Source organism: Oncorhynchus gorbuscha, linkage group LG14 (genome assembly GCF_021184085.1).
Source record: "Oncorhynchus gorbuscha isolate QuinsamMale2020 ecotype Even-year linkage group LG14, OgorEven_v1.0, whole genome shotgun sequence".
In the NCBI taxonomy this organism is placed as follows: domain Eukaryota; kingdom Metazoa; phylum Chordata; class Actinopteri; order Salmoniformes; family Salmonidae; genus Oncorhynchus; species Oncorhynchus gorbuscha.
The window spans coordinates 271,405-292,512 of NC_060186.1; the positions used below are offsets into that span (position 1 = coordinate 271,405).

At 49.0% G+C, this 21,108-nt stretch overlaps 1 protein-coding gene across 1 annotated transcript in view; it reads right to left on the bottom strand.

Moving 5' to 3' along the window:
- Window positions 1–1,378: 1,378 nt before the first annotated feature.
- Window positions 1,379–21,108, bottom strand: part of LOC123995835 (extensin-like) — a 52,120-nt gene continuing 32,390 nt past the window's right edge. The window contains exon 2 of the mRNA XM_046299517.1: window positions 1,379–2,499. Coding sequence (XP_046155473.1) covers window positions 1,379–2,499 — 1,121 coding nt within the window. The remainder of the gene's footprint in view (window positions 2,500–21,108) is intronic.

Genomic DNA, 21,108 nt, shown 5'->3' on the forward strand with positions numbered 1-21,108 from the left:
ACAACCTCAACACAACCCCAACACAACCTCAACACAAGCTCAACACAAGCTCAACACAACTACAATACAACCCCAACCCAACCCCAACACAACCCCAACACAACCACATCACAACCTCAACACAACCTCAACACAACCACAACACAACCCCAACCCAACCTCAACACAACCTCAACACAACCCCAACACAACCTCAACACAACCCCAACACAACCTCAACCCAACCTCAACCCAACCTCAACACAACCCCAACCCAACCTCAACACAACCCCAACCCAACCCCAACCTCAACACAACCCCAACACAACCACATCACAACCCCAACCCAACCTCAACACAACCACAACACAACCCCAACACAACCCCAACACAACCCCAACCCAACCTCAACACAACCCCAACCCAACCCCAACCCCAACACAACCATATCACAACCCCAACCCCAACCCAACCTCAACACAACCTCAACACAACCCCAACACAACCTCAACACAACCCCAACACAACCCCAACACAACCCCAACCCAACCTCAACACAACCACCGACCACCCGAGGGGGGGGGGAGTTTTTACAATCATCTCTGTGAGAAACGATCGCCGGCCTTTCAGAAAGAAGACGGGTTGAATCCCAAATGCCATTCTAATAACCCACAGAGCCCCATAATGGCTCTGGTTCAAAAGTAGTGCACTTCATAGGGCATAGGGTTCCATTTGAAAGGCTCTCCGGGACTGGCACGCTGGCTGACGATCAGCAGTAACATATCTTACTGAGTCCTACGTGTTGAAAGCAGGAATAAAAAAAAGAAAGTGTGGTTTTTGGGTTCTCTTTTAAGATAAGCAATTTGAACATTAGACAGAATGGCTGCGTGGCGTTTTATCCTCTCACAGCAGGAATGTCTGTGTAGTGAAAACAGTCGTTAGTTACTCTCACTCCGCCCGCTCCCCCTTTCCAAAGACTAGAAAAGGGGGGTAACCTGACAACGTTCCAGAACTCTGGAATGGATTACGGTTCGAAGGGGATCAAGAAGGTTCTAATAGAACGTGACGTTGTACCAAGTGGTTAGTTAACCAGAAAACCCCCCCTAAACTACAGCTATTGAAATTATGAGGAAATATCGGGTGCTCTTTAAATCGTTGATTTACGAACACAGAACACGTTTTAAACTGTGTTTAATGTTTATATTCTTCTTCCTGATGCCCTCAATAATACTGTGTATTAACACAATAGCTCAGGATGAAACATGTTAACTAATAACATGATAATTAAAAACTGACATGATAATTAAACACTAACATGTTAATTAAACACTAACATGTTAATTAAACACTAACATGTTAAACACTAAAATGTTAAATACTATATTTGATGTCTTTTGTTTTACATTGCCTCTGGGTTGCTGCCTCTGGGTTGCTGCCTCTGGGTTGCTGCCTCTGCGTTGCTGCCTCTGGGTTCCTGCCCCTGGGTTCCTGCCTCTGGGTTCCTGCCTCTGGGTTGCTGCCTCTGGGTTCCTGCCTCTGGGTTGCTGCCTCTGGGTTGCTGCCTCTGGATTGCTGCCTCTGGGTTGCTGCCTCTGGGTTGCTGCCTCTGGGTTGCTGCCTCTGGGTTCCTGCCTCTGGGTTGCTGCCTCTGGGTTGCTGCCTCTGGGTTGCTGCCTCTGGGTTCCTGCCTCTGGGTTGCTGCCTCTGGGTTCCTGCCTCTGGGTTCCTGCCTCTGGGTTCCTGCCTCTGGGTTCCTGCCTCTGGGTTGCTGCCTCTGGGTTCCTGCCTCTGGGTTGCTGCCTCTGGGTTCCTGCCTCTGGGTTGCTGCCTCTGGGTTCCTGCCTCTGGGTTCCTGCCTCTGGGTTGCTGCCTCTGGGTTGCTGCCTCTGGGTTCCTGCCTCTCTGGGTTCCTGCCTCTGGGTTGCTGCCTCTGGGTTCCTGCCTCTGGGTTCCTGCCTGGGGAGGGGGGGGGGGTGGCTCGGAGAGGGTGTAGCTGGAGGAGGGGGCTCAGAGAGGGTGTAGCTGGGGGAGGGGGTGGCTCGGAGAGGGTGTAGCTGGGGGAGGGTGGGTGGTGGCTCGGAGTGGGTGTAGCTTGGGGAGGGGGTGGTGGCTCGGAGAGGGTGTAGCTGGGGGAGGGGGTGGTGGCTCGGAGAGGGTGTAGCTGGGGGAGGGGGTGGCTCGGAGAGGGTGTAGCTGGGGGAGGGTTGGGGGCTCGGAGAGGGTGTAGCTGGGGGAGGGGGTGGCTCGGAGAGGGTGTAGCTGGGGTGGTGGTGGCTCGGAGAGGGTGTAGCTGGGGGAGGGGGTGGCTCGGAGAGGGTGTAGCTGGGGGTGGTGGTGGCTCGGAGAGCGTATAGCTAGGGGAGGGGGGTGGTGGCTCGGAGTGGGTGTAGCTTGGGGAGGGGGTGGTGGCTAGGAGAGGGTGTAGCTGGGGGAGGGGGTGGTGGCTCGGAGAGGGTGTAGCTGGGGGAGGGGGTGGTGGCTCGGAGAGGGTGTAGGGTCTTAGAAAGTTGAGTGACTTCACTGCAGGAGGACAATATGCTTTATAATTCAGTAATCAACAGTAGTGCACTATAAAGGAATAGGTTGTCCATTCTGTTCTGAACAGGGGTCCATCCACTCTGAACAGGGGTCCATCCACTCTGAACAGGGGTCCATCCACTCTGAACAGGGGTCCATCCACTCTGAACAGGGGTCCATCCACTCTGAACAGGGGTCCATCCACTCTGAACAGGGGTCCATCCACTCTGAACAGGGGTCCATCCACTCTGTTCTGAACAGGGGTCCATCCACTCTGAACAGGGGTCCATCCACTCTGAACAGGGGTCCATCCACTCTGAACAGGGGTCCATCCACTCTGAACAGGGGTCCATCCACTCTGTTCTGAAAAAGTTAAACCGTCCAAAAAATAAACAGGCAGCACAGTGGTGGGAGGAGTCAGTGGAGGTTCCAGCAGCTACAGTGGTGGGAGGAGTCAGCGGAGGTTTCAGCAGCTACAGTGGTGGGAGGAGTCAGCGGAGGTTCCAGCAGCTACAGTGGTGGGAGGAGTCAGTGGAGGTTCCAGCAGCTACAGTGGTGGGAGGAGTCAGCGGAGGTTCCAGCAGCTACAGTGGTGGGAGGAGTCAGCGGAGGTTCCAGCAGCTACAGTGGTGGGAGGAGTCAGCGGAGGTTCCAGCAGCTACAGTGGTGGGAGGAGTCAGCGGAGGTTCCAGCAGCTACAGTGGTTGGAGGAGTCAGCAGAGGTTCCAGCAGCTACAGTGGTGGGAGGAGTCAGCGGAGGTTCCAGCAGCTACAGTGGTGGGAGGAGTCAGCGGAGGTTCCAACAGCTACAGTGGTGGGAGGAGTCAGCGGAGATCCCAGCAGCTACAGTGGTGGGAGGAGTCAGCAGAGGTTCCAGCAGCAACAGTTAAGTCTAGAGGATAGAGGCTGCAGCCTAGAGGACAGTGGTTATAGTCTAGAGGCTGTGGTCTAGAGGCTAAAGTCTAGAGGCTGTAGTCTAGAGGATAGAGGCTGTAGTCTAGAGGCTGTAGTCTAGAGGCTGTAGTCTAGAGGATAGAGGCTGTAGTCTAGAGGATGTAGTCTAGAGGCTGTAGTCTAGAGGCTGTAGTCTAGAGGCTGTAGTCTAGAGGATAGAGGCTGTAGTCTAGAGTCTGTAGTCTAGAGGATAGAGAATGTAGTCTAGAGGCTGTAGTCTAGAGGCTGTAGTCTAGAGGCTGTGGTCTAGAGGCTGTAGTCTAGAGGATAGAGGCTGTAGTCTAGAGGCTGTAGTCTAAAGGATAGAGGCTGTAGTCTAGAGTCTGTAGTCTAGAGGCTGTAGTCTAGAGTCTGTAGTCTAGAGTCTGTAGTCTAGAGACTGTAGTCTAGAGGATAGAGACTGTAGTCTAGAGGCTGTAGTCTAGAGGATAGAGGCTGTAGTCTAGAGGCTGTAGTCTAGAGGCTGTAGTCTAGAGGATAGAGACTGTAGTCTAGAGGACAGTGGGTTATTTTCTCTGTGTGTGTTCTGTGGTCTAGAGGACAGTGGGTTATTTTCTCTGTGTGCGTTCTGTAGTCTAGAGGCTGTAGTCTAGAGGATAGAGGCTGTAGTCTAGAGGATAGAGGCTGTAGTCTAGAGGCTGTAGTCTAGAGGATAGAGGCTGTAGTCTAGAGGCTGTAGTCTAGAGGATAGAGGCTGTAGTCTAGAGGATAGAGGCTGTAGTCTAGAGGATAGAGGCTGTAGTCTAGAGGACAGTGGGTTATTTTCTGTGTGTGTGTTCTGTAGTCTAGAGGCTGTAGTCTAGAGGCTGTGGTCTAGAGGATAGAGGCTGTAGTCTAGAGGCTGTAGTCTAGAGAACAGTGGTTGTAGTCTAGAGGCTGTAGTCTAGAGGCTGTAGTCTAGAGGACAGTGGGTTATTTTCTCTGTGTGCGTTCTGTAGTCTAGAGGACAGTGGGTTATTTTCTCTGTGTTCGTTCTGTAGTCTAGAGGACAGTGGGTTATTTTCTCTGTGTGCGTTCTGTAGTCTAGAGGACAGTGGGTTATTTTCTCTGTGTGCGTTCTGTAGTCTAGAGAACAGTGGTTGTAGTCTAGAGGCTGTAGTCTAGAGGATAGAGGGTGTAGTCTAGAGGACAGTGGGTTATTTTCTCTGTGTGCGTTCTGTAGTCTAGAGGACAGTGGGTTAAAATGTAACAACGACCTCAGTGTGAATCAACACTCCTCTCCTCAGTCTGTGAACCCTCCTCCTGATCTTCAGTCGGCTAAGGATTCCTCTCAGCTACAGCTCTGATGCTGTCGTCCCTGGAACGAAGGCTACGGTTGATTTGTTGTGGTTGATGTGAATCAGATGTCATCGGGTCCATTTCATGGGTAAGGGAGGGGTATAAACAGAAACATGGACTCCATGTTTCTGACTGGGTCCAATTGATTCGTCTCCTGAATTTCTCTGTAGCTCAGAGAGAGAGACTGTAATACAAAATAGCCTGCGAGACAACTGTGTTACTGTCCTGTCCTGTCACTGCCCCGTCCTGTCACTGTCCTGTCCTGTCACTGTCCTGTCCTGTCCTGTCACTGCCCCGTCCTGTCACTGTCCTGTCCTGTCCTGTCACTGCCCCGACCTGTCCTGTCACTGCCCCATCCTGTCACTGTCCTGTCCTGTCCTGTCCTGTCACTACCCGGTCCTGTCACTGTCCTGTCCTGTCACTGTCCTGTCCTGTCACTGCCCCGTCCTGTCACTGTCCTGTCCTGTCACTGTCCTGTCCTGTCCTGTCACTGTCCTGTCACTACCCCGTCCTGTCACTGTCCTGTCCTGTCACTGTCCTGTCCTGTCACTGTCCTGTCCTGTCACTGTCCCATTCCATTTAACATGAGGTGTCCCATTCCTTTTAACATGAGGTGTCCCATTCCTTATAATATGAGGTGTCCCATTCCTTTTAACATGAGGTGTCCCATTCCTTTTAACATGAGGTGTCCCATTCCTTATAATATGAGGTGTCCCATTCCTTTTAACATGAGGTGTCCCATTCCTTTTAACATGAGGTGTCCCATTCCTTTTAACATGAGGTGTCCCATTCCTTTTAACATTAGGTGTCCCATTCCTTTTAACATGAGGTGTCCCATTCCTTTTAACATGAGGTGTCCCATTCCTTTTAACATGAGGTGTCCCATTCCTTTTAACATGAGGTGTCCCATTCCTTTTAACATGAGGTGTCCCATTCCTTTTAACATGAGGTGTCCCATTCCTTTTAACATGAGGTGTCCCATTCCTTTTAACATGAGGTGTCCCATTCCTTTTAACATGAGGTGTCCCATTCCTTTTAACATGAGGTGTCCCATTCCTTTTAACATGAGGTGTCCCATTCCTTTTAACATGAGGTGTCCCATTCCTTCACCATTCCTTTTAACATGAGGTGTCCCATTCCTTTTAACATGAGGTGTCCCATTCCTTCACCATTCCTTTTAACATGAGGTGTCCCATTCCTTCACCATTCCTTTTAACATGAGGTGTCCCATTCCTTCACCATTCCTTTTAACATGAGGTGTCCCATTCCTTCACCATTCCTTTTAACATGAGGTGTCCCATTCCTTTTAACATGAGGTGTCCCATTCCTTCACCATTCCTTTTAACATGAGGTGTCCCATTCCTTTTAACATGAGGTGTCCCATTCCTTCACCATTCCTTTTAACATGAGGTGTCTCATTCCTTTTAACACGAGGTGTCCCATTCCTTTTAACATGAGGTGTCCCATTCCTTTTAACATTAGGTGTCCCATTCCTTCACCATCTATTTATGGAAAATACAGAGCGTAGGGGTTGGTAATGTTCCCTAGTTACGCCGTGATTGGCTCAGTGTTCAGTCACTCATGGGGGACACTACGTCGCTGCAGAAATCTACGGGTAGAGCTAGAGGCCTAAAAATGGCCGCTTTCATCAGGATTTTCTCAATAATGGTTTGTGATACAAATGTTAAAGCATTTCCTCCCAATGTCACGGTTCATGAATCCACTGTCTCACTCTCTCTCTCTCTCTCTCTCTCTCTCTCTCTCTCTCTCTCTCTCTCTCTCTCTCTCTCTCTCTCTCTCTCTCTCTCCCGTGTTTGTGTGGGCGTGGCTCCCAATCTCGGCCTGATTGTCTGCGCCAGCTGGAACCACTTATCTTCCCTTTATATGTTCTGTAAAAAGTGTTTCTTGTTGTCAGATCGTTGTTACTTCCCTGAGGTTGTGTCGTGTGTCCGTGCTCATCTCTCGCCGCCCTTGTGTGGATTATCTGCTGTGCTCCTTCCTACCCATCCGGACACACTCCCCTGGATTTCTCAGCACGCTATCATCGGAAGATGCGCCCTAGTCCCTGGGTCGGATTCCGTCTGAGTACAGTCTGTCTGTCCTGTTGCTGCTGTAAACTGTATTCATTAAACCATAGTTGCTTGCATCTTGCATCTGCCTCTGTATTGTCACACCCAATAAATATTTCCACGTGTGAATCACCAGAACAATCTGAGATACAATAAATATTTTCCGTCCACGCTGGCCTGGACACAGCCAGTAGCATCTCAGTCAGTCACCCTCCGTGAGCTGTCTCTGGGTGGAGTAACTTTACTGTCTGTTCCTCTCCCATCACCCCCTCTCCTCTCAGTAACCCTGTTCCTCTCCCATCACCCCCTCTCCCCCTGTCTCTGGGTGGAGTAACTTTACTGTCTGTTCCTCTCCCATCACCCCCCTCTCCCCCCTGTCTCTGGGTGGAGTAACTTTACTGTCTGTTCCTCTCCCATCACCCCCCTCTCCCCCCTGTCTCTGGGTGGAGTAACTTTACTGTCTGTTCCTCTCCCATCACCCCCTCTCCCCCTGTCTCTGGGTGGAGTAACTTTACTGTCTGTTCCTCTCCCATCACCCCCTCTCCCCCTGTCTCTGGGTGGAGTAACTTTACTGTCTGTTCCTCTCCCATCACCCCCTCTCCCCCTGTCTCTGGGTGGAGTAACTTTACTGTCTGTTCCTCTCCCATCATCCCCTCTCCCCCTGTCTCTGGGTGGAGTAACTTTACTGTCTGTTCCTCTCCCATCACCCCCTCTCCCCCTGTCTCTGGGTGGAGTAACTTTACTGTCTGTTCCTCTCCCATCACCCCCTCTCCCCCTGTCTCTGGGTGGAGTAACTTTACTGTCTGTTCCTCTCCCATCACCCCCTCTCCCCCTGTCTCTGGGTGGAGTAACTTTACTGTCTGTTCCTCTCCCATCACCCCCTCTCCCCCTGTCTCTGGGTGGAGTAACTTTACTGTCTGTTCCTCTCCCATCACCCCCCCGTCTCCCCCCTGTCTCTGGGTGGAGTAACTTTACTGTCTGTTCCTCTCCCATCACCCCCTCTCCCCCTGTCTCTGGGTGGAGTAACTTTACTGTCTGTTCCTCTCCCATCACCCCCTCTCCCCCTGTCTCTGGGTGGAGTAACTTTACTGTCTGTTCCTCTCCCATCACCCCCTCTCCCCCTGTCTCTGGGTGGAGTAACTTTACTGTCTGTTCCTCTCCCATCACCCCCTCTCCCCCTGTCTCTGGGTGGAGTAACTTTACTGTCTGTTCCTCTCCCATCACCCCCTCTCCCCCTGTCTCTGGGTGGAGTAACTTTACTGTCTGTTCCTCTCCCATCACCCCTCCCGTCTCCCCCTGTCTCTGGGTGGAGTAACTTTACTGTCTGTTCCTCTCCCATCACCCCCTCTCCCCCTGTCTCTGGGTGGAGTAACTTTACTGTCTGTTCCTCTCCCATCACCCCCTCTCCCCCTGTCTCTGGGTGGAGTAACTTTACTGTCTGTTCCTCTCCCATCACCCCCTCTCCCCCTGTCTCTGGGTGGAGTAACTTTACTGTCTGTTCCTCTCCCATCACCCCCTCTCCCCCTGTCTCTGGGTGGAGTAACTTTACTGTCTGTTCCTCTCCCATCACCCCCTCTCCCCCTGTCTCTGGGTGGAGTAACTTTACTGTCTGTTCCTCTCCCATCACCCTCCCGTCTCCCCCTGTCTCTGGGTGGAGTAACTTTACTGTCTGTTCCTCTCCCATCACCCCCCGTCTCCCCCCTGTCTCTGGGTGGAGTAACTTTACTGTCTGTTCCTCTCCCATCACCCGCTCCCGTCTCCCCCCTGTCTCTGGGTGGAGTAACTTTACTGTCTGTTCCTCTCCCATCACCCCCTCTCCCCCTGTCTCTGGGTGGAGTAACTTTACTGTCTGTTCCTCTCCCATCACCCCCTCTCCCCCTGTCTCTGGGTGGAGTAACTTTACTGTCTGTTCCTCTCCCATCACCCCCTCTCCCCCTGTCTCTGGGTGGAGTAACTTTACTGTCTGTTCCTCTCCCATCACCCCCTCTCTCCCCTGTCTCTGGGTGGAGTAACTTTACTGTCTGTTCCTCTCCCATCACCCCCTCTCCCCCTGTCTCTGGGTGGAGTAACTTTACTGTCTGTTCCTCTCCCATCACCCCCTCTCCCCTGTCTCTGGGTGGAGTAACTTTACTGTCTGTTCCTCTCCCATCACCCCCTCTCCCCCTGTCTCTGGGTGGAGTAACTTTACTGTCTGTTCCTCTCCCATCACCCCCTCTCCCCCTGTCTCTGGGTGGAGTAACTTTACTGTCTGTTCCTCTCCCATCACCCCCTCTCCCCCTGTCTCTGGGTGGAGTAACTTTACTGTCTGTTCCTCTCCCATCACCCCCTCTCCCCCTGTCTCTGGGTGGAGTAACTTTACTGTCTGTTCCTCTCCCATCACCCCCTCTCCCCCTGTCTCTGGGTGGAGTAACTTTACTGTCTGTTCCTCTCCCATCACCCCTCTCCCCCTGTCTCTGGGTGGAGTAACTTTACTGTCTGTTCCTCTCCCGTCTCCCCCTCTCCCCCTGTCTCTGGGTGGAGTAACTTTACTGTCTGTTCCTCTCCCGTCTCCCCCCTCTCCCCCCTGTCTCTGGGTGGAGTAACTTTACTGTCTGTTCCTCTCCCGTCTCCCCCCTGTCACCCCAGGCCTTCTCCCCCCTTCTGGTGAAAATGTGGCTGAGGAGGACCAGCCGTGGTGCGTCAACATACAGGGGGGAGAGGGGGGGAGGGAGGAGGCTGAGGGGAGGAGGGGTGAGGGAGGGAGAGAGAGGGAGGAGGCTGATGGGAGAGGGGCGGAGGGAGAGAGAGGGAGGAGGCTGAGAGGAGGAGGGGTGAGGGAGGGAGAGAGAGGGAGGAGGCTGAGGGGAGGAGGGGTGAGGGAGGGAGAGAGGGGAGGAGGCTGAGGGGAGGAGGAATGAGGGAGGGAGAGAGGGAGGAGGCTGAGAGGAGGAGGGGAGGGAGGGAGAGAGAGGGAGGAGGCTGAGGGGAGGACGGGGGAGGGAGGGAGAGAGAGGGAGGAGGCTGAGGGGAGGAGGGGGAGGGAGGGAGAGAGTGGGAGGAGGCTGAGGGGAGGGGGAGAGGGAGGAGGCTGAGAGGAGAGGAGAGGAGAGGAGGAGAGGAGAGGAGAGGAGAGGAGAGGAGAGGAGAGGAGAGGAGAGGAGAGGAGAGGAGAGGAGAGGAGAGGAGAGGAGAGGAGAGGAGAGGGGCTAAGATGAGGGAAGGGGGGTGGCAGACTGCCATAGACAGACATTTCCAGAGAAGACAACCCCTTAGCTATCATCCAGAAGGCGAGGTCAGTACAGGTGCATCAAAGCAGGTAGGCCAGTTGAGAACAAGTTCTCCTTTACAACTGCGACCTGGACAAGATAAAGCAAAGCAGTGCGACACAAACAACACATAGTTACACATGGAGTAAACAAAACATACAGTCAATAACACAATAGAAGTAAAACCTGTCTCATGACCATCAGACTGTTAAACAGACATCACTAACTCAGACAGGCTGCTGCCAACATACAGACATGAAATCATTGGCCACTTTAATAAATGGATCACTAGTCACTTTAATAATGTTTACATATCTTACATTACTCATCTCATATGTATATATACTGTATTCTACCCTATTCTCCTGTATCTTAGGCTATACCACTCTGATATTGCTTGTCCAGATATTAGATATTCTTAATTCCATTCCTTTAGGTGTGTGTGTGTTGGGCCGTTGGATATTACTGCACTGTCGGAACTAGAAACACAAGCATTTCACTGCACTGTCGGAACAAGAAGCACAAGCATTTCACTGCACTGTCTGAACTAGAAACACAAGCATTTCACTGCACTGTCGGAACTAGAAGCACAAGCATTTCACTGCACTGTCGGAACTAGAAGCACAAGCATTTCACTGCACTGTCGGAACTAGAAGCACAAGCATTTCACTGCACTGTCGGAACTAGAAACACAAGCATTTCACTGCACTGTCGGAACTAGAAACACAAGCATTTCACTGCACTGTCGGAACTAGAAACACAAGCATTTCACTGCACTGTCGGAACTAGAAGCACAAGCATTTCACTGCACTGTCGGAACTAGAAGCACAAGCATTTCACTGCACTGTCGGAACTAGAAGCACAAGCATTTCACTGCACTGTCGGAACTAGAAGCACAAGCATTTCACTGCACTGTCGGAACTAGAAGCACAAGCATTTCACTGCACTGTCGGAACTAGAAGCACAAGCATTTCACTGCACTGTCGGAACTAGAAGCACAAGCATTTCACTGCACTGTCGGAACTAGAAACACAAGCATTTCACTGCACTGTCTGAACTAGAAACACAAGCATTTCACTGCACTGTCGGAACTAGAAACACAAGCATTTCACTGCACTGTCGGAACTAGAAACACAAGCATTTCACTGCACTGTCTGAACTAGAAGCACAAGCATTTCACTGCACTGTCTGAACTAGAAGCACAAGCATTTCACTGCACTGTCTGAACTAGAAGCACAAGCATTTCACTGCACTGTCGGAACTAGAAGCACAAGCATTTCACTGCACTGTCTGAACTAGAAGCACAAGCATTTCACTGCACTGTCGGACCTAGAAGCACAAGCATTTCACTGCACTGTCGGACCTAGAAGCACAAGCATTTCACTGCACTGTCGGAACTAGAAGCACAAGCATTTCACTGCACTGTCGGAACTAGAAGCACAAGCATTTCACTGCACTGTCGGAACTAGAAACACAAGCATTTCACTGCACTGTCGGAACTAGAAACACAAGCATTTCACTGCACTGTCGGAACTAGAAGCACAAGCATTTCACTGCACTGTCGGAACTAGAAACACAAGCATTTCACTGCAATGTCGGAACTAGAAACACAAGCATTTCACTGCACTGTCGGAACTAGAAACACAAGCATTTCACTGCACTGTCGGAACTAGAAACACAAGCATTTCACTGCACTGTCGGAACTAGAAACACAAGCATTTCACTGCACTGTCGGAACTAGAAACACAAGCATTTCACTGCACTGTCGGAACTAGAAGCACAAGCAGTTCACTGCACTGCACTGCCGGAACTAGAAACACAAGCATTTCACTGCACTGTCGGAACTAGAAACACAAGCATTTCACTGCACTGTCTGAACTAGAAGCACAAGCATTTCACTGCACTGTCTGAACTAGAAGCACAAGCATTTCACTGCACTGTCTGAACTAGAAGCACAAGCATTTCACTGCACTGTCGGAACTAGAAGCACAAGCATTTCACTGCACTGTCTGAACTAGAAGCACAAGCATTTCACTGCACTGTCGGACCTAGAAGCACAAGCATTTCACTGCACTGTCGGACCTAGAAGCACAAGCATTTCACTGCACTGTCGGAACTAGAAGCACAAGCATTTCACTGCACTGTCGGAACTAGAAGCACAAGCATTTCACTGCACTGTCGGAACTAGAAGCACAAGCATTTCACTGCACTGTCTGAACTAGAAGCACAAGCATTTCACTGCACTGTCGGAACTAGAAGCACAAGCATTTCACTGCACTGTCGGAACTAGAAGCACAAGCATTTCACTGCACTGTCTGAACTAGAAGCACAAGCATTTCACTGCACTGTCTGAACTAGAAGCACAAGCATTTCACTGCACTGCACTGTCGGAACTAGAAACACAAGCATTTCACTGCACTGTCGGAACTAGAAACACAAGCATTTCACTGCACTGTCGGAACTAGAAGCACAAGCATTTCACTGCACTGTCTGAACTAGAAGCACAAGCATTTCACTGCACTGTCGGAACTAGAAGCACAAGCATTTCACTGCACTGTCGGAACTAGAAGCACAAGCATTTCACTGCACTGTCGGAACTAGAAACACAAGCATTTCACTGCACTGTCGGAACTAGAAACACAAGCATTTCACTGCACTGTCGGAACTAGAAGCACAAGCATTTCACTGCACTGTCGGAACTAGAAACACAAGCATTTCACTGCAATGTCGGAACTAGAAACACAAGCATTTCACTGCACTGTCGGAACTAGAAACACAAGCATTTCACTGCACTGTCGGAACTAGAAACACAAGCATTTCACTGCACTGTCGGAACTAGAAACACAAGCATTTCACTGCACTGTCGGAACTAGAAACACAAGCATTTCACTGCACTGTCGGAACTAGAAGCACAAGCAGTTCACTGCACTGCACTGCCGAACTAGAAACACAAGCATTTCACTGCACTGTCGGAACTAGAAACACAAGCATTTCACTGCACTGTCGGAACTAGAAACACAAGCATTTCACTGCACTGTCGGAACTAGAAGCACAAGCATTTCACTGCACTGTCGGAACTAGAAGCACAAGCATTTCACTGCACTGTCGGAACTAGAAGCACAAGCATTTCACTGCACTGTCGGAACTAGAAACACAAGCATTTCACTGCACTGTCGGAACTAGAAGCACAAGCATTTCACTGCACTGTCGGAACTAGAAGCACAAGCATTTCACTGCACTGTCGGAACTAGAAGCACAAGCATTTCACTGCACTGTCGGAACTAGAAACACAAGCATTTCACTGCACTGTCTGAACTAGAAACACAAGCATTTCACTGCACTGTCGGAACTAGAAACACAAGCATTTCACTGCACTGTCGGAACTAGAAACACAAGCATTTCACTGCACTGTCTGAACTAGAAGCACAAGCATTTCACTGCACTGTCTGAACTAGAAGCACAAGCATTTCACTGCACTGTCTGAACTAGAAGCACAAGCATTTCACTGCACTGTCGGAACTAGAAGCACAAGCATTTCACTGCACTGTCTGAACTAGAAGCACAAGCATTTCACTGCACTGTCGGACCTAGAAGCACAAGCATTTCACTGCACTGTCGGACCTAGAAGCACAAGCATTTCACTGCACTGTCGGAACTAGAAGCACAAGCATTTCACTGCACTGTCGGAACTAGAAGCACAAGCATTTCACTGCACTGTCGGAACTAGAAGCACAAGCATTTCACTGCACTGTCTGAACTAGAAGCACAAGCATTTCACTGCACTGTCGGAACTAGAAGCACAAGCATTTCACTGCACTGTCGGAACTAGAAGCACAAGCATTTCACTGCACTGTCTGAACTAGAAGCACAAGCATTTCACTGCACTGTCTGAACTAGAAGCACAAGCATTTCACTGCACTGTCGGAACTAGAAACACAAGCATTTCACTGCACTGTCGGAACTAGAAACACAAGCATTTCACTGCACTGTCGGAACTAGAAACACAAGCATTTCACTGCACTGTCGGAACTAGAAACACAAGCATTTCACTGCACTGTCGGAACTAGAAACACAAGCATTTCACTGCACTGTCGGAACTAGAAACACAAGCATTTCACTGCACTGTCGGAACTAGAAACACAAGCATTTCACTGCACTGTCGGAACTAGAAACACAAGCATTTCACTGCACTGTCGGAACTAGAAGCACAAGCAGTTCACTGCACTGCACTGCCGGAACTAGAAACACAAGCATTTCACTGCACTGTCGGAACTAGAAACACAAGCATTTCACTGCACTGTCGGAACTAGAAACACAAGCATTTCACTGCACTGTCGGAACTAGAAGCACAAGCATTTCACTGCACTGTCGGAACTAGAAGCACAAGCATTTCACTGCACTGTCGGAACTAGAAGCACAAGCATTTCACTGCACTGTCGGAACTAGAAACACAAGCATTTCACTGCACTGTCGGAACTAGAAGCACAAGCATTTCACTGCACTGTCGGAACTAGAAGCACAAGCATTTCACTGCACTGTCGGAACTAGAAGCACAAGCATTTCACTGCACTGTCGAACTAGAAACACAAGCATTTCACTGCACTGTCTGAACTAGAAACACAAGCATTTCACTGCACTGTCGGAACTAGAAACACAAGCATTTCACTGCACTGTCGGAACTAGAAACACAAGCATTTCACTGCACTGTCTGAACTAGAAGCACAAGCATTTCACTGCACTGTCTGAACTAGAAGCACAAGCATTTCACTGCACTGTCTGAACTAGAAGCACAAGCATTTCACTGCACTGTCGGAACTAGAAGCACAAGCATTTCACTGCACTGTCTGAACTAGAAGCACAAGCATTTCACTGCACTGTCGGACCTAGAAGCACAAGCATTTCACTGCACTGTCGGACCTAGAAGCACAAGCATTTCACTGTCGGAACTAGAAGCACAAGCATTTCACTGCACTGTCGAACTAGAAGCACAAGCATTTCACTGCACTGTCGGAACTAGAAGCACAAGCATTTCACTGCACTGTCTGAACTAGAAGCACAAGCATTTCACTGCACTGTCGGAACTAGAAGCACAAGCATTTCACTGCACTGTCGGAACTAGAAGCACAAGCATTTCACTGCACTGTCTGAACTAGAAGCACAAGCATTTCACTGCACTGCACTGTCAGAACTAGAAACACAAGCATTTCACTGCACTGTCGGAACTAGAAACACAAGCATTTCACTGCACTGTCGGAACTAGAAGCACAAGCATTTCACTGCACTGTCTGAACTAGAAGCACAAGCATTTCACTGCACTGTCGAACTAGAAGCACAAGCATTTCACTGCACTGTCGGAACTAGAAGCACAAGCATTTCACTGCACTGTCGGAACTAGAAACACAAGCATTTCACTGCACTGTCGGAACTAGAAACACAAGCATTTCACTGCACTGTCGGAACTAGAAGCACAAGCATTTCACTGCACTGTCGGAACTAGAAACACAAGCATTTCACTGCAATGTCGGAACTAGAAACACAAGCATTTCACTGCACTGTCGGAACTAGAAACACAAGCATTTCACTGCACTGTCGGAACTAGAAGCACAAGCAGTTCACTGCACTGCACTGCCGGAACTAGAAACACAAGCATTTCACTGCACTGTCGGAACTAGAAGCACAAGCATTTCACTGCACTGTCGGAACTAGAAGCACAAGCATTTCACTGCACTGTCAGAACTAGAAGCACAAGCATTTCACTGCACTGTCTGAACTAGAAGCACAAGCATTTCACTGCACTGTCTGAACTAGAAGCACAAGCATTTCACTGCACTGTCGGAACTAGAAACACAAGCATTTCACTGCACTGTCGGAACTAGAAACACAAGCATTTCACTGCACTGTCGGAACTAGAAACACAAGCATTTCACTGCACTGTCGGAACTAGAAACACAAGCATTTCACTGCACTGTCGGAACTAGAAGCACAAGCAGTTCACTGCACTGCACTGCCGGAACTAGAAACACAAGCATTTCACTGCACTGTCGGAACTAGAAACACAAGCATTTCACTGCACTGTCGGAACTAGAAACACAAGCATTTCACTGCACTGTCGAACTAGAAGCACAAGCAGTTCACTGCACTGCACTGCCGGAACTAGAAACACAAGCATTTCACTGCACTGTCAGAACTAGAAGCACAAGCATTTCACTGCACTGTCTGAACTAGAAGCACAAGCATTTCACTGCACTGTCTGAACTAGAAGCACAAGCATTTCACTGCACTGTCGGAACTAGAAACACAAGCATTTCACTGCACTGTCGGAACTAGAAGCACAAGCATTTCACTGCACTGTCGGAACTAGAAGCACAAGCATTTCACTGCACTGTCTGAACTAGAAGCACAAGCATTTCACTGCACTGTCTGAACTAGAAGCACAAGCATTTCACTGCACTGTCTGAACTAGAAGCACAAGCATTTCACTGCACTGTCTGAACTAGAAGCACAAGCATTTCACTGCACTGTCTGAACTAGAAGCACGAGCATTTCACTGCACTGTCGGAACTAGAAGCACAAGCATTTCACTGCACTGTCTGAACTAGAAGCACAAGCATTTCACTGCACTGTCGGAACTAGAAGCACAAGCATTTCACTGCACTGTCGGAACTAGAAGCACAAGCATTTCACTGCACTGTCGGAACTAGAAGCACAAGCATTTCACTGCACTGTCGGAACTAGAAGCACAAGCATTTCACTGCACTGTCTGAACTAGAAGCACAAGCATTTCACTGCACTGTCGGAACTAGAAGCACAAGCATTTCACTGCACTGTCGGAACTAGAAGCACAAGCATTTCACTGCACTGTCTGAACTAGAAGCACAAGCATTTCACTGCACTGCACTGTCGGAACTAGAAACACAAGCATTTCACTGCACTGTCGGAACTAGAAACACAAGCATTTCACTGCACTGTCGGAACTAGAAACACAAGCATTTCACTGCACTGTCGGAACTAGAAGCACAAGCATTTCACTGCACTGTCTGAACTAGAAGCACAAGCATTTCACTGCACTGTCTGAACTAGAAGCACAAGCATTTCACTGCACTGTCGGAACTAGAAGCACAAGCATTTCACTGCACTGTCGGAACTAGAAACACAAGCATTTCACTGCACTGTCGGAACTAGAAACACAAGCATTTCACTGCACTGTCGGAACTAGAAGCACAAGCATTTCACTGCACTGTCGGAACTAGAAACACAAGCATTTCACTGCACTGTCGGAACTAGAAACACAAGCATTTCTCTGCACTGTCGGAACTAGAAACACAAGCATTTCACTGCACTGTCGAACTAGAAGCACAAGCAGTTCACTGCACTGCACTGCCGGAACTAGAAACACAAGCATTTCACTGCACTGTCGGAACTAGAAGCACAAGCATTTCACTGCACTGTCGGAACTAGAAGCACAAGCATTTCACTGCACTGTCGGAACTAGAAGCACAAGCATTTCACTGCACTGTCTGAACTAGAAGCACAAGCATTTCACTGCACTGTCGGAACTAGAAACACAAGCATTTCACTGCACTGTCGGAACTAGAAGCACAAGCATTTCACTGCACTGTCGGAACTAGAAACACAAGCATTTCACTGCACTGTCGGAACTAGAAGCACAAGCATTTCACTGCACTGTCGGAACTAGAAACACAAGCATTTCACTGCACTGTCTGAACTAGAAGCACAAGCATTTCACTGCACTGTCGGACCTAGAAGCACAAGCATTTCACTGCACTGTCGGACCTAGAAGCACAAGCATTTCACTGCACTGTCGGAACTAGAAGCACAAGCATTTCACTGCACTGTCGAACTAGAAGCACAAGCATTTCACTGCACTGTCGGAACTAGAAGCACAAGCATTTCACTGCACTGTCTGAACTAGAAGCACAAGCATTTCACTGCACTGTCGGAACTAGAAGCACAAGCATTTCACTGCACTGTCGGAACTAGAAGCACAAGCATTTCACTGCACTGTCTGAACTAGAAGCACAAGCATTTCACTGCACTGTCTGAACTAGAAGCACAAGCATTTCACTGCACTGTCGGAACTAGAAACACAAGCATTTCACTGCACTGTCGGAACTAGAAACACAAGCATTTCACTGCACTGTCGGAACTAGAAACACAAGCATTTCACTGCACTGTCGGAACTAGAAACACAAGCATTTCACTGCACTGTCGGAACTAGAAACACAAGCATTTCACTGCACTGTCGGAACTAGAAACACAAGCATTTCACTGCACTGTCGGAACTAGAAACACAAGCATTTCACTGCACTGTCGGAACTAGAAACACAAGCATTTCACTGCACTGTCGGAACTAGAAGCACAAGCAGTTCACTGCACTGCACTGCCGGAACTAGAAACACAAGCATTTCACTGCACTGTCGGAACTAGAAACACAAGCATTTCACTGCACTGTCGGAACTAGAAACACAAGCATTTCACTGCACTGTCGGAACTAGAAGCACAAGCATTTCACTGCACTGTCGGAACTAGAAGCACAAGCATTTCACTGCACTGTCGGAACTAGAAGCACAAGCATTTCACTGCACTGTCGGAACTAGAAACACAAGCATTTCACTGCACTGTCGGAACTAGAAGCACAAGCATTTCACTGCACTGTCGGAACTAGAAGCACAAGCATTTCACTGCACTGTCGAACTAGAAGCACAAGCATTTCACTGCACTGTCGGAACTAGAAACACAAGCATTTCACTGCACTGTCTGAACTAGAAACACAAGCATTTCACTGCACTGTCGGAACTAGAAGCACAAGCATTTCACTGCACTGTCGGAACTAGAAGCACAAGCATTTCACTGCACTGTCGGAACTAGAAGCACAAGCATTTCACTGCACTGTCTGAACTAGAAGCACAAGCATTTCACTGCACTGTCGGAACTAGAAGCACAAGCATTTCACTGCACTGTCGGAACTAGAAGCACAAGCATTTCACTGCACTGTCTGAACTAGAAGCACAAGCATTTCACTGCACTGCACTGTCAGAACTAGAAACACAAGCATTTCACTGCACTGTCGGAACTAGAAACACAAGCATTTCACTGCACTGTCGGAACTAGAAGCACAAGCATTTCACTGCACTGTCTGAACTAGAAGCACAAGCATTTCACTGCACTGTCGGAACTAGAAGCACAAGCATTTCACTGCACTGTCGGAACTAGAAGCACAAGCATTTCACTGCACTGTCGGAACTAGAAACACAAGCATTTCACTGCACTGTCGGAACTAGAAACACAAGCATTTCACTGCACTGTCGGAACTAGAAGCACAAGCATTTCACTGCACTGTCGGAACTAGAAACACAAGCATTTCACTGCAATGTCGGAACTAGAAACACAAGCATTTCACTGCACTGTCGGAACTAGAAACACAAGCATTTCACTGCACTGTCGGAACTAGAAGCACAAGCAGTTCACTGCACTGCACTGCCGGAACTAGAAACACAAGCATTTCACTGCACTGTCGGAACTAGAAGCACAAGCATTTCACTGCACTGTCGGAACTAGAAGCACAAGCATTTCACTGCACTGTCAGAACTAGAAGCACAAGCATTTCACTGCACTGTCTGAACTAGAAGCACAAGCATTTCACTGCACTGTCTGAACTAGAAGCACAAGCATTTCACTGCACTGTCGGAACTAGAAACACAAGCATTTCACTGCACTGTCGGAACTAGAAACACAAGCATTTCACTGCACTGTCGGAACTAGAAACACAAGCATTTCACTGCACTGTCGGAACTAGAAACACAAGCATTTCACTGCACTGTCGGAACTAGAAGCACAAGCAGTTCACTGCACTGCACTGCCGAACTAGAAACACAAGCATTTCACTGCACTGTCGGAACTAGAAGCACAAGCATTTCACTGCACTGTCGGAACTAGAAGCACAAGCATTTCACTGCACTGTCAGAACTAGAAGCACAAGCATTTCACTGCACTGTCTGAACTAGAAGCACAAGCATTTCACGGCACTGTCTGAACTAGAAGCACAAGCATTTCACTGCACTGTCGGAACTAGAAACACAAGCATTTCACTGCACTGTCGGAACTAGAAGCACAAGCATTTCACTGCACTGTCGGAACTAGAAGCACAAGCATTTCACTGCACTGTCTGAACTAGAAGCACAAGCATTTCACTGCACTGTCTGAACTAGAAGCACAAGCATTTCACTGCACTGTCTGAACTAGAAGCACAAGCATTTCACTGCACTGTCTGAACTAGAAGCACAAGCATTTCACTGCACTGTCTGAACTAGAAGCACGAGCATTTCACTGCACTGTCGGAACTAGAAGCACAAGCATTTCACTGCACTGTCTGAACTAGAAGCACAAGCATTTCACTGCACTGTCGGAACTAGAAGCACAAGCATTTCACTGCACTGTCGGAACTAGAAGCACAAGCATTTCACTGCACTGTCGGAACTAGAAGCACAAGCATTTCACTGCACTGTCGGAACTAGAAGCACAAGCATTTCACTGCACTGTCGGAACTAGAAGCACAAGCATTTCACTGCACTGTCGGAACTAGAAACACAAGCATTTCACTGCACTGTCTGAACTAGAAACACAAGCATTTCACTGCACTGTCGGAACTAGAAACACAAGCATTTCACTGCACTGTCGGAACTAGAAACACAAGCATTTCACTGCACTGTCTGAACTAGAAGCACAAGCATTTCACTGCACTGTCTGAACTAGAAGCACAAGCATTTCACTGCACTGTCTGAACTAGAAGCACAAGCATTTCACTGCACTGTCGGAACTAGAAGCACAAGCATTTCACTGCACTGTCTGAACTAGAAGCACAAGCATTTCACTGCACTGTCGGACCTAGAAGCACAAGCATTTCACTGCACTGTCGGACCTAGAAGCACAAGCATTTCACTGCACTGTCGGAACTAGAAGCACAAGCATTTCACTGCACTGTCGGAACTAGAAGCACAAGCATTTCACTGCACTGTCGGAACTAGAAGCACAAGCATTTCACTGCA